This window comes from Aptenodytes forsteri, unplaced genomic scaffold (assembly GCF_000699145.1).
Source record: "Aptenodytes forsteri isolate BGI_AS27 unplaced genomic scaffold, ASM69914v1 Scaffold563, whole genome shotgun sequence".
Classification (NCBI taxonomy): Eukaryota; Metazoa; Chordata; class Aves; order Sphenisciformes; family Spheniscidae; genus Aptenodytes; species Aptenodytes forsteri.
Window position 1 is genome coordinate 1,625,434 of NW_008795318.1, and position 13,108 is coordinate 1,638,541.

The 13,108-nt window shown below is 36.7% G+C and overlaps 1 protein-coding gene across 1 annotated transcript in view; it reads right to left on the reverse strand.

Moving 5' to 3' along the window:
- The window catches only part of CA10 (carbonic anhydrase 10), a 215,746-nt gene that overhangs the window by 119,633 nt on the left and 83,005 nt on the right, over nucleotides 1-13,108 (reverse strand). The window contains exon 3 of the mRNA XM_009279683.1: nucleotides 11,992-12,134. Coding sequence (XP_009277958.1) covers nucleotides 11,992-12,134 — 143 coding nt within the window. The remainder of the gene's footprint in view (nucleotides 1-11,991; nucleotides 12,135-13,108) is intronic.

Consider the following 13,108-nt stretch of genomic DNA (forward strand, 5'->3'; position numbering starts at 1 on the left):
AACTTGGAAATAGCCACAGCATTTTCTGCCTTTGCCTTCTAATGGAGGGGATCTGTGGCGTGGTGGAGAAATGACAATGGGGGACAGAGGCTATAAAGAAGCTAAAATGAGATTCTGCAGGAAACCAGGCTGCATTATTTCTTCCGTTTATGGAACACTTTGTGTTAACAGAAGATTTGTCACAAAGAGGCCTCCTAAAAGGTGAAACAAGATACAAAAAACATTTATGACCAATATGTAGCTACCTCAAGGACTGAGGACATTTGGGTGATGACAAGTGGGTAAGTAGATGGCACAAAACTTTGCACGACAATAGAGGACCATTCCATCTGAAATTTGATCATAGATGCTGGCATACATCCCTGTGCTTCCAAAGAATGTCCTTATGTAAATATATATATATTAAAAAGGAGTGTGGTGTAAGCACTATAAAAAGCCTGGACACAACATCCATCTGGTCAGGGGTAGACAGTGGCTTACTTGCATTGAGAAGATTTCAAATAGACAAGATAAAGTGCCAAAGTTTTAAGCCTAAAGTTGAGATTTTGAGGCATGGATTTACTGTTGGGTGGCTAACGAATCCGAGAATCTCTCCAATATCACTGCCTTCTGTCCATGCCAAATCCATCTTGGTAGTGACGTTCTGGGTGCAGAGTTTCTCAGCGTTCAAATCTGTCCCTGGGCAACATCAAACCAGGAGACCTGTTTAACGGTGTTTCTGTGTTTCTAACAGAGCAATACCTAGTAAATAGCCCCATATGTGTCAAACAGGGAGTTACATCCCAATCCATCTTCAGACTATCGAAACCATGGCAGCCTGTTGTTTTTAGTAACACACTGAAAGAAAAGATCATGAATGTATATTTGCATCAAAAGCTTAAGTCGCTCAAACATAGCTATTAATGTCCATCATATAAATAACATGCTTTACAAAACTAAACACAAAAATACATTTCTTTGGAAGGGCTGTGATGATACCAAAAGTACATTTGTGTGATTAAAAATTATTCACATTTTAATCCTTTTTTTTTCCAAAGGCTTCTTTGCACAGTACATTTGAACACTATTTTGGGTAGTCTTAAATAGTCCTAGATGAAATAGGACTAGATGAAATACTTAGTTAATGCTAAATACTTAGTTAAGGCAAAGTATCTTCAAAGGAGCTTTTAAGTGCCACCTCAGCACAGCTGTGCTGCCCTTGGCATAGCCCTAGAAGATGCTGTGATTTAAAGTCATATCTGCGATATATTTCTTTGTGCTATTTGCATGGCAGAGAACGGAGGACTGCCGAATGCGAGTATAGGGATTTAATACTACCAGTAGCGAATTATGATGTTGATATGCTGCCTCCAGCTGCTGGCTGGGGCACAGAAGAAAGGATATGGGAGTAAAGGGTATACCCATTCCTTTTTACTACACATCCAAAGAAAGTAAAGAAACACATTTTGCCCTTATTAACCCTTGCCTGCTCTTCTCCTTCCCCTTCCTCCTCAGCCCCGATATATACCTCAAATGTACCTATGTGGCAACATGCCATGTAAGTTAGTGTATTCTATGCAACATCCTCTTCTGCTGAATAGCTTCCCTGAGATAGGTAGCACTGAGTTGTTAAAATAAATGAGTGCAGTATGAAGTACATTTTTTTTTTCTGAGCAGTATGTCATAGGTTAGAGATTAGCATTACTTATATTTATATGATGTATGTTTTCACCTTGATCCTAAAAGTGGCTTTAAGATAGTCAGACCTTGTGAATTCATAACACTGAAGTAAAGAGTCATCTTTCTTGAGAAAACAGAATTATCTTTTAATAGTCACTTCAGATGCTCCAACTGCCTTTGTGAAACAATCCCCTCAGGGTATATCAGCACCATATGAACTTCCTTCAGATGGTTTTAAGCTGGGATGCAAGTTATACAGATTTAAGTTCAAGATAACTTTACTGAAGCCATCCCGTTACCTGTTCACATCATTATTCAGAGCTGGAGCTAATGCAATGGAGACAAAACATAAATTCAAAAAATCAACAGTTTATTGACTTTCCTTACAAATGATGCTGTTTCTCCAGACCGATGCTTTAATCAAATGTCTTACAGTCAGTTTTGGGATTCTGAAAAATTCTGGAAAATAGACTGCAGAAGAAACCTTCTATGTTCATTCGCCTTTATTTGACTGCTGAAATGATGAATGATGGGATACAGCTTTAGAAAAAGGAGGTAAGCTAAGAGTCTCATACACATACACACAAAGGCGTACATAAAAACACGCTTATTTTTCCTATAAGACAAATGTTCTAAATTGAGACAGGAAAGATGAACTGGATCCTAGAGAAGACTCATGAAAATGGGACTGTTATGTATTTGGCATTTTCTACTGATGTATCAAGAGTCTACTTTTTTTTTCTATTCTTCTATGCAAGTTTACAAAAGGAAATGTTTCTTTATTTTAACCATCTTCACAACTGCCAGTTAAAACAGCCTCCCCAGTGATTTTTGGTAGTCAAGTTTAACTTCCTTCTGTTTTTTCAGTTTAAAAGCTAAAATTTCCATTGTCAGACCTACACTGATAGTTTGGGACTGTTTCTTGTTCGGGGACACAAGCAATAACTTCATAAAGAAGCTGGAGGTAAAGCTGTTTAGTTATAATTGCTTTCAGTTGAAAGTTACATAAAACAAACAATAGTTACAGATTCAAACACCTACCTAAGTGACACAGAGGGCTACCACACATCTAAGCAATACTACTATGAGCTATGATTTTCTGTCACTTTCTGTACAGGAACAACATATCCCAAATGAAAAAAGGGTACATACAAAAGGATTATTTTCTCTTTCCAATTTTCTTGCAAGGCCTGCAACCCCCTGTAATATACACTGTCCCCTACATTAAGAACAGTTTCTTACCCCCAATTTATGTACATTTTCCTCCTCTGCTCCAGAATCACCTACTGATGGTTTTCCTCAGCCTGTTGAGTGACACGCAGCTTAAATACCCCCACTGCTTTACCATCCAGATCCCAGTTTGATGAGAAGCTGCTGATCCACAGATTTGTTTTTGGTTATTAGATACAGTTCATTGACCACTGCTTCAGTTTTTTCCCTTAAGCTCCTTTCTAGCATCTAATCCTAAAATACACAGTTTAATTCTCCTATCTATAAGCAAACCGTGCCTGCTTCAATCTTCAACAATCAGCTATTAACAGTACCAGGAGGAAAAACAATGAACTTGCACTTCTCTCCAACACCAAACTGCTACTCAAAATTCTGAATGACACATTTGACTGCCACAGCAATTCGTATTTCACCCTGGCAGCAGTGTTATTTATCCCATCTTTTCTAGCTTACAGCAGAATTGACATGTGTCTATTATAAAGAACCTACTCCAGATGCAAGACAGGCAGAAATCCCTGCCAAATATATGGTGATTTCTTGATTACATTCAGTGTAAAACAATACAGGGACATGTGACTAAGACAACTGTTATCTGTCGTGCTGGAGACACAAAACCAAAAAAAAGTTTCACAAGCACCAGACTTGCAATTCTTTTGTGCTTAACGCTCCAGCCACAAAGCAGGTTTACTTAACCTTAACTTTCTTAACTTTTATGTGAATGAACTGATGATAAGTCAATGTGGATCTTAGTTTATTTCCTGATTGTTTTCACTTATTTGGGGTTGCTGCAACCCAATGACAAACCATTCTCCAGTCCATAGCTTTAACCATTTTGGATGAAAGTTAGAGTTATGTAAAAAAAGAAAGAGAACCTTTTCTCCAGGTTCCTCAATGGCTGCGTCTGATTCCAGTTTGTCAGCAGCTGGGTCTCTTACAACTCACACTTCACAGCTGCCACCAGCAGGCCACAAGCAATCACTGTGCCTGCTGTCTGCATAACTATTCGGAAAGCTGGCTTAGTACCTTACTCCCACAAACAGATCTTCAGCCAAAATGTATCTCCTGCCTAGATGGGCAGCAGACACCTAACATACATTACAAAGTCTTCTCTCTTCACCTCTAAACTGGTTTCCTAATCTACACTCTGTTATAGAATTCCAGAGCAATTTGTAAATCATCTTCAGGAAAAATAGCTTGGATATAAATACACAGTTGATGGATGCAGGATATAAAGGCTGATTGGCTAACAGTCAGTCTTGCCAGCAACTTCAGTTGGTGAAGAGCCAAAACCACAGTCAACATACTGTTAGAAACACTATTTATTATGCAATATACTTACCTGCCAGCTAGGAAGCTACAAAGCTCAAATGTTTTAACTCACATAGGAGAATAAACTAATACTGAAATAAAAAGAACTGAAGAAGAATTATTTTGAGCTGTTGATAAATAATTATTTATTTATCAGTTCAAAATAATTTCAAGCTGGGCTTATATTGATTACAAAGAGAAAAAAGAAAATCTGTCTTGGATGCTGTGTAAATTAAATGTTTAAGAAACTGCTGTAATGCTGTTTTTAAATACAGGTAATGTTAGCTACTGTAGCTACGTAGCTGTTTAAAGTTCTGAATATAATAATATCAGACTGATAACTGAACATAACAGGTACCTAACATTTGCTTTCTGAGAAGAAAAAGAAACGAAGTCTCCAATATACATAACCAGCGATCATAAAAACTACTTTACAAATTGCAGCCGTTTGCCATCGAACTGAGAGCACAAAATTTGTAAAATGTTGAGGCCAGAATTTACCAGGAGGAGAGGTATGTGGATTCTCATTAGTTCTGGTTGGCACGGCAAATGTTTTGCCTCAGATGAACTGGTGGCAGCTGAACAATAACCTTATATATGCTAGCATCTTCCCCAGATACCTTGACTTTGATAATATGATTCAACTTCTGTGTACAAAATGACATGGAACATCCCCATCCATTACAGCAGGCTCTCAGTAAAAAACATTTCTTTGATATTGTGCCAAAAATACCTGCTTTCAAGAAAATATTATCATATTTTACTAAGTTTCAATATGCCATATATTTATTGTTCTATGTTTGTAACAAAAAAAGCAATGAATGAATCATCCTTCTGAGACCAGGAAATGTGTTTTAGCAATGCTAAAATACAAACTTATATTCCATTTAAAGCATATGGTGTTAGGAGACTTCCACACCTTTACTATGACAGCAGGATCAGCATGAGAGAAAAAAAATCTTCAGCCTTTTCCTATCAGTGGTTATAGCTCCAAGTACAGAATCAAGCACAAAGACAAGATCTTTGTTACTTTTACATACAAGCCTTGCAAGGCTTGAAATAAATATCTAGGTATATAAACAGACCCAAGTGCAGGATGAAATAAATCCGAATAAGATACTATCAAAACAATGCACGATGTATATTAGAAGATAGAAAAAGGGCATTAAGAACAAAGTTGGTACTTTTGAAAATTCCTTTGAATATATCAAACTATTTAGTAGTTGGAGGCCAGCTGCTGCTCCAATCTTTTTTTGAAGCTACATCATTAGGAACTGGAAACAGGAAAGCAACTTATTGAAATAAACAGTTGAGGAGCGAAAAAATAAAGCAATGGACAAGACCTTTGGCTAGTATCAGCTAGCCCAGCTTCAATAATATCCTCCTGATAGATCTACTGGTCCAATGACTATAGCAGCAAATCCCCTTGATGTTTCAAATAACATCCCATCGAATGCATTTCCAGGGTTAGCACACCCACCTTTGCAAGGATACTGTGGGTTGCTTTTAATTACTACACAACTGCAGCTGAGATACAGTTTAACATAATTTGAAAGGTACTGCTGCCAGAATGGGACCATCCTGAGCTCTAAAACAGGGTACAATCTAGCTTGTGGAGTAAGCCCGCTGAATCACTTCTTGCCCAATCTAGGATCTCCTTGGAAGTCTCCCATGGCAGACAAGTGAGCTTGTTTTATGACACTAGACAAGATTAGATGTCAAGCAGAGTAATTATACTGGAGCAAAAAAACCCTTGATACTATGAAGAAGCTGTAGAAATGCATTCTTGTGCCCATTCAGGACTCCTTTACAATTTCAGCTCCGCTATCACAGACAACCAGAAATGTAGAACACACCAAGATGCACATTTGAGTCGCCACATATTCCAAATTGATTCAATCTCAAGAAAAGATCACTGAAGTGATAAGGACACAAGTCCCAGTATAGAGACAGATCTAGACCCTGAAGATATATTTTTCCCTCTGTATGGTCTACAAACAGCAAAGTTTGCCAGTACCTCTGAAGTAACACTTAGCATTTTTTCCTGTTCTGAAGTCAATGATGAGGATGAATAAACAAGTTACTTTAACCTGCTGGTTTCATTTTATGTTCACTTACTAACACATCTGAGAACATGCAATACTGTAGAAGTATTAGAAATGTTAAACAATTATTTAAGCAGCAATACTATAGTCCATTTTTTATTCATTGAAGTTTTTGATGTTTGCATTAGACTTTTGACTTTCTAAAGCCACTAAATCAAGACATCATATTATTAAGCCCTCTAAAAATTCAGCACAAATCAGTTTACAGATGACACTGATGTCTTACTGCTATCCAGTCTTCCTGGACAATTTCTAACAACTCAGTTTTTATATTCCTGCAGTGCTGAAATATGGTTCACACCAGTATCTGTCCTTTTAGTAATCACCAAAGCAAAGCTTGGCAGTTGTCATATATTGCACTTTTGAGAAAAATGCTAGTAATACTCTGAATTGATTGAACAGCATGGAATCAGAACTAGCTGGCAGAGAAACCATTTAAGTGATTTCAATTCATAAATCTCTTTTCTCCTACCCTATTTTAGTTTAGAAACTGCTAAATATCACCATTATCCTGTGATGCATAGAATGAACCAATTATTTATAAAGATATTAATTTGAATAATACGTGATTGCATTCATTAATGTCCCATATGAGAAGGCAGACTTATGGATCTTACTGAGTAACTTTCTTTTATGCACACTGAGCTAGAGAATGTATAGAACAGTCCTGGGCCAGCAGACATCGATTTGTTTATTTCCTCAGAGGTCAACATCAGGAACAATGGCCTGCCTTGTCTTAAAAATAAAGTAATTTTAAACAGAACTTTACCCACTTTAAACCACAATTTAAGTCCTTGAGCATGACCTAAAATGATTAGTAACACATAGCATCACTTATGTGACAAGGTTTAATTAATTGGCAAGGGTGCACTTAGTGTCTAAAGCAAATGCTGTTACTTAACATGTTTTTAGGAGAAAAAAAATAAGTATGGCCCAGAACTGTAGTTCAGTCTTAAAAGAATCTTGGAAATAGGGCTCTTGAAATTAAGTCCACAGAGAATGAGGAGATCAAAGGCAGATAGGCTACAGTAAGTCAGGGGACAAATTTTGGGGGACCAAAGGCAGAGCTCTTGGAGAAGAGAGACTGCCAGCACTGGTGAACGGAGGAAGAAATCCCAGCAGAGGACTAGCTCAGTGGGAAGTGAGGTGGTTTGTTCATCCACTACTATCAGCCATGACAGTCCGGAAATCCCTGCTTTGGAGACTGAAACCCATAGTGCTTGCTGCCTAAATGTCACTAAACTACGCTGGCTTGTCAGTAAAGTTATTCTGTTATCCTGTTGCTGATTGCCTTGGTGCTTATGTGAATCCAAAGAAAAAAAGCAGAGAAAGTAAAACGGTGTTTTTCTTTGGGACAGAGCGGAGGAGTGTGATTTGCGTATTAATAAGGGTTTGTATTGTTTATTAAAAAGGGCTGTTTTTATCTGAAATGGGCTGCATGTTAAATTCACTAAAATGGAAATTGAGAGACAAAGCTGGGCCTGCGAGAGAACTGAAACTTGGGGAGTTTCCTCAAAAGCAGCATTTCTTCTGGGAAATTATCTGCATGTCATTAAATATCTTGTGCTGAGATTCTGGATCTTGAAATCCAATTATCTGTATCAATGATATTCAGCCTTCAGGACCTGAAAAGCCACTTTCTCAGGAAATGGAGAAGCACAAACATACAAAATAACACAGCACAATTCAGAGTAACATCTGATGATGCTTGAATTGTAAATCCACGACCCGATACCGCACTGCAATTGTTGGACAGCACATAAAGCAATATATTACTGCTCACTGGAACTTCCTTGAGAAAATTTGGATCAAAGAGGTATAAATATTTGGCACATTGCACTGCCATCTCTTTTGCTCCCGAATGGAATGGGAAGAAGTTTCTTCTCAGTCTCAGGTCAGAAGTAACTATTAAGTCACCTGCTGCGTAACAGGCCACAGACTGTACTTTTCTCCCCTTGTAGGCTGTGGGGTAGGAAGACAGTGATGTTATCCTTCATACTCTTCTTTCAGACCATTCCTTTTCTTTAGGGACAAGAAAATTTTATTTTTATTCCCAAGTGGTCTAAATAACTGTAGGAAAGTCTCAACCTAGCTTACTAAAATGCCTTCCATTACTTATACTGAAATAAAATAACCTCTCTAATGGAATCGGCTAGAAAGGTATGTACTTAAGGTGGAATCCTTAGTCATAAATTCTGTAATGGAATGGTTTGGAACAGTTTTGGTTTGCTGATGTGGAAACTGAGAACTAAACACGTAATTAAGCAATGCTCCCCACCCCCAAAAATAAAGGCCCGAGAGAAACGAATGGTAAGGAATGAAAGAGTTAAGAGGAAGTATTAAGTCAGTGATCACATCACCCAGGTATGTGTTATTTGAATTTTGCTAGACTGGTCTTGGATTCTGTTCCTGTGGGTGAACCTCTTCTGTGGCTTCTTAAGGTAATTTCAAAAGTGAAGCACACAAAGTAGAAATGTTGTTTTCCAAATCAGAACTCAAATAAAATGGATTTCTACTTTAATGGCAAAAAATTTTGTTAAAAATTTGAAGTTACTGTTCCAAGACTCACTGTACTGAACGTTTTCTTCCATCTAGCTCTCTGTAAGGCTTGACTCTCCTCCCAGCTCCCTGTTCAAAAGAGGTGTATAATTTTGACTGTGTGCAACTAGCTGTCTCTCTTGTTCACTATGTATGTAAGCTAGCTTATTGTAACTTTGATTTGAAACCATATCAAATCCCTTTTTTATTTATTCATCATTTTTCTTAGGATGAGTTCCATAAAATACTTCCATGTACAGCATAATCACAGTTAAGTCTTGTCTAAGAAATTCCCTGGCTGCTATATCAACTGGTTCATTGCCCTGAAAACGAAAAGTGCTTCAGCCCATATGAAACACACCTCCATTTTTAACATATAAAAAACATTACCAAAAAAGTGAACACAAATATACTACCTGCCAAATCAAATCCACACTGAATCCTTAACTATGAGCAAAGAATTTTTTTTAAGGTACCAAAATTGCAGTCTTTTCCTCAAAGGAGAATTTTGATTCAACCATTTTAGAAATTGCTCTAAAACAGACTAACCACAACTAGAACAAATCCTGTTCTTGTAACATGATAGAAGGCCATCACTGTTTGACAGCAGCAGGCTAATATTTGTGAGTGTGGTAAGAACACCTCGTTATTGATACAGCATCTCCCAGGCCATCGGTGCCTCGGATTATTATTAATAATCAGACATTTGCTTCATCCTGAGCTGGTACAAAAAAACAGTTGAATTCTTAGAATTGCTAAAGATACTAAATATTCTGAAACTCCTGGCTTTGACCCACTGACAACTTCCATATAATTTTGTTCTTGACTTTCATATTATGTCATACTATAATTTATAAATAATCTGAAATATGTTAGCCTTTACATAAGTAGCAGAATCAATAAAACTTTTTCGTATCAAAATGAAAATCCTTAATGCATTTCTATTTAAAAAGCAAAACATACATATTACTCTGAAATTTGGACCACAGTTGGAGGCATTACTGTCCTTCAGTAAGTAACGATAACCCCATTTTATAATTTCTGTGACGAAGCTTACATCGATTCTGACGTATGTGCACATGTACCACCAGAACCTCAATGGGAAGTACAAAGCAAATTCCTAACACCTCATGCTGTTTCCAGCAGAAATCTCATTTGTCAAGACAACAGGAGAAGATAAATCATTTTGGAATAACCTTTTCTTAGAGTCTCTGCTTGTTCTGATATTGTAAGTCACGATGGCTTTTAATCTGCATTGTTCTGTATTACAGATTGAGTAAGAGATAACTGCCTGCATGGAATAAGCAAGAAAATCTTTAAAATACCCTTTTAAGCACCCCCACATACGGGAAGCAACACAAAAACATTATGAACTAACGACTATTTCCAACAGTGCTAACAGGTTCAAGATGTTTTATTTATAAAATAATTTTAGAATTGAAAAATATCAACCCTCTAGTTGGATAAACAGAATCGATAACTTAGTTATTTGAGGATTGTCCTCAAACTTCCATACCGTGAATACGTTCCTTAGTGAAAGAAAAATCATTAAGCATAATCATTAGGATTAGTTTGGTTTTTGAAATGCTTTGAATGGCAATTTAGGAACCAAGTAGGTCTCAAAAATTTTTTTTGGTGCTATACTCTAAAATTTGTCTGTACTCCTCATTTTTAGTAAGTATAATTATTTTAGTAAACACAGAGAATGAATTAGCAGAAAATAATTTTAAGAACCATGTATGTAAAATGTCCCTAACTATGCTATTGATATGAGCATGAGATTATTAAAAGTGAAACATGCTTGGGATCCAAATCTGCTTTCATTGTTTACACTTGTTAACTTTCTGCATTTTTTCACTGACATATAACAGTTTCAATTCTGCTTCTGAGCACTGCGTCAGCAAGCACAAATGCACATGCTTGAATGTTTTTCAAATTCATAGTCATAAATAATTTCTTGTGAATTATTTTGATTTATATACATGCATTAGCACAATGCTTTAATAGCTGAGTTGCAAAAACTTGTTAGAAACATTTACTGAACTTAAGGTTTTTACTACAATAAAAACCTCATGCAAATTTTAGCTCCTAACGTAACTTAGCTATAGTATAAAAAAGGGATGATATGATCACTGATAAGCATCTATCAGCAGTATTTCTATATGTACACATACCTCAGACAGCAATCTCCACCCATTTGCAGAGCATCCTTTTGTCAAGATTGTTTCCTGCCTCCACCTTCAATCTACAGAGACTAGCCTAGAAGTCTAGGTGCCTGCGCCACAGGTATACACATTATCTAACCCAGAATGACTCTGGTTTTGTACCTCAGCTTATTAAGATATACTTTCCAAATCCGGGTAAACAAGATAAGGTTTGGTCAGCAATAGAGGTTAATAAACCAGTCAGCTGTGGCAGTCACTTTCCAACAAGAAATTATCATGCTGATTTTATACGAGTAAGATAGTCTTTGCTAACCTATCATTTCCATCTGATCCAGTATCCTTGGAGATTTACTTATGATCTATTAAAATAAATGTTGCCATTATGTTTTCTAATTAATATATGTGAGGAGATGCCCAATAAAAAAAATCTTCTTATGAGTGCCAACATGCTGTAGATAACACAGAAACTAGATACTTTTTGAACACATCTGTCTGCCTGTCCCATGCTGAGATACGTATCTCATAGTTCCTTTTATTTCATAACATAAAGAAGCTCATTTGTCCCTTACTACCCCTTAACGTGATGGCACTGCAATGTCATCCTCATTTAGATGAATAAAAGAAGGTCCTGGCCATCTTAAACAACACTTTTAGAATAGCACCTTTAAAATGCCACTCAGGATGGAACACCAAATATAATTACAAACGTGGAGTTTCTAAGTGAGATGCTATTCTTCCAGACAGCAGAGTTCCAAGTAATAGTTAATATGAAAAAAAAAAATGTGCTAGAAGACACCTAAAAATGTATGGTTGCTCTCTCTCCAGCAGCGATGAAATATGTGATCTGCAAAGCACTATGTTGTTGTTATTCTGCCTCAGAGCTGACTGAGATAAAAGTGTAAATGCTTTAGAAATATAAAATATAGCAAATGTTTGTAAGTCTACTAACTTCTTGGTTTTATACCAGAACTTGATAGAACACATACCTTTCTTCCCCCTGTGTTTATGCGAAGTGGAGTTAAGAAGGGATCAAAAATCATATGGCTGGTTTCAATATTGACAGGTGACTGTCTTTTCCCAACAGAGCAAAGATTCCAAGCTGAGTTCACCAAACCCCAAAAGGAGGGAACTGCAAAATATAAAAAAGTGCAAGTTTAAGAGAAGTCTGGAAAGACTAGAGAAATACATGCAAGGCAGATAGCTAGATAATTAAACTTGTCATACTGTCTACATACATACACTGAAACTGAAAACAGGCAAATTCATCTAGCACTTGAAATTTAGAACTCCATGCATAAAGACCAAAACATATTTTTTCATATATTTTTGTATCAGGAAAGAAGGGGTTTTTTTTTCTCTTTTGAAAGTACCTAGATATATTCCCAGATTCAATTATTAATAGCTCCTTTGCTGTTAGTATTATAGAATATTTATTGAGCAATAGGAATGTGACCCATTAGTCCTTATGCTAATTTTGCATACATACAATGTGTCCTTGGACTGAAATTGTTCCATTCTACTCAACTTCTTAAAAGTGTTCGTATTTAGTAGAATTCTTTAAAAAAACCAGCATTATTCTAAGAGAAGCTCACACATTGTGAGAACAATGGATGTTCTCATTCCAGAGAACAGGCCTGCCCTCTAGACAGGTTCTACTAATTTCTGTTCCATTCACCCAAACTTTTCTTTAGTTGAAGTTTTGATCTAAAAAAATCACATTGGAAAAGCCACACTCTGATGGTGAAGAAGGATAGTTCCCTGTACGTGCAATGGCTTGGAACATGGAGGAACGCCTGATTTTTGACAAGCTGAGTTACTTTCAGAGATTCTGTGCCCCTAATTGGAAAAAGAAAAATGTGATGTAACTATATACTGCTTCTCATCAGGTAACTGCAGGCTGAAGGTTCATATTGCATCTAATCTGCGATTTATAGACAAGATCAACCTGAACTTCTCTTTGGACGCTGAAAAAATTTCTGACTAAATGAGTAAAGAGCAACTAACAAGATACACAAAGGACACATTTAAATTTGTGTCTGCACACTTTGTCCCTGTCTAAAGTATATACGGCAACTTTGACTTTATCAGAATTATTCTGTAGTT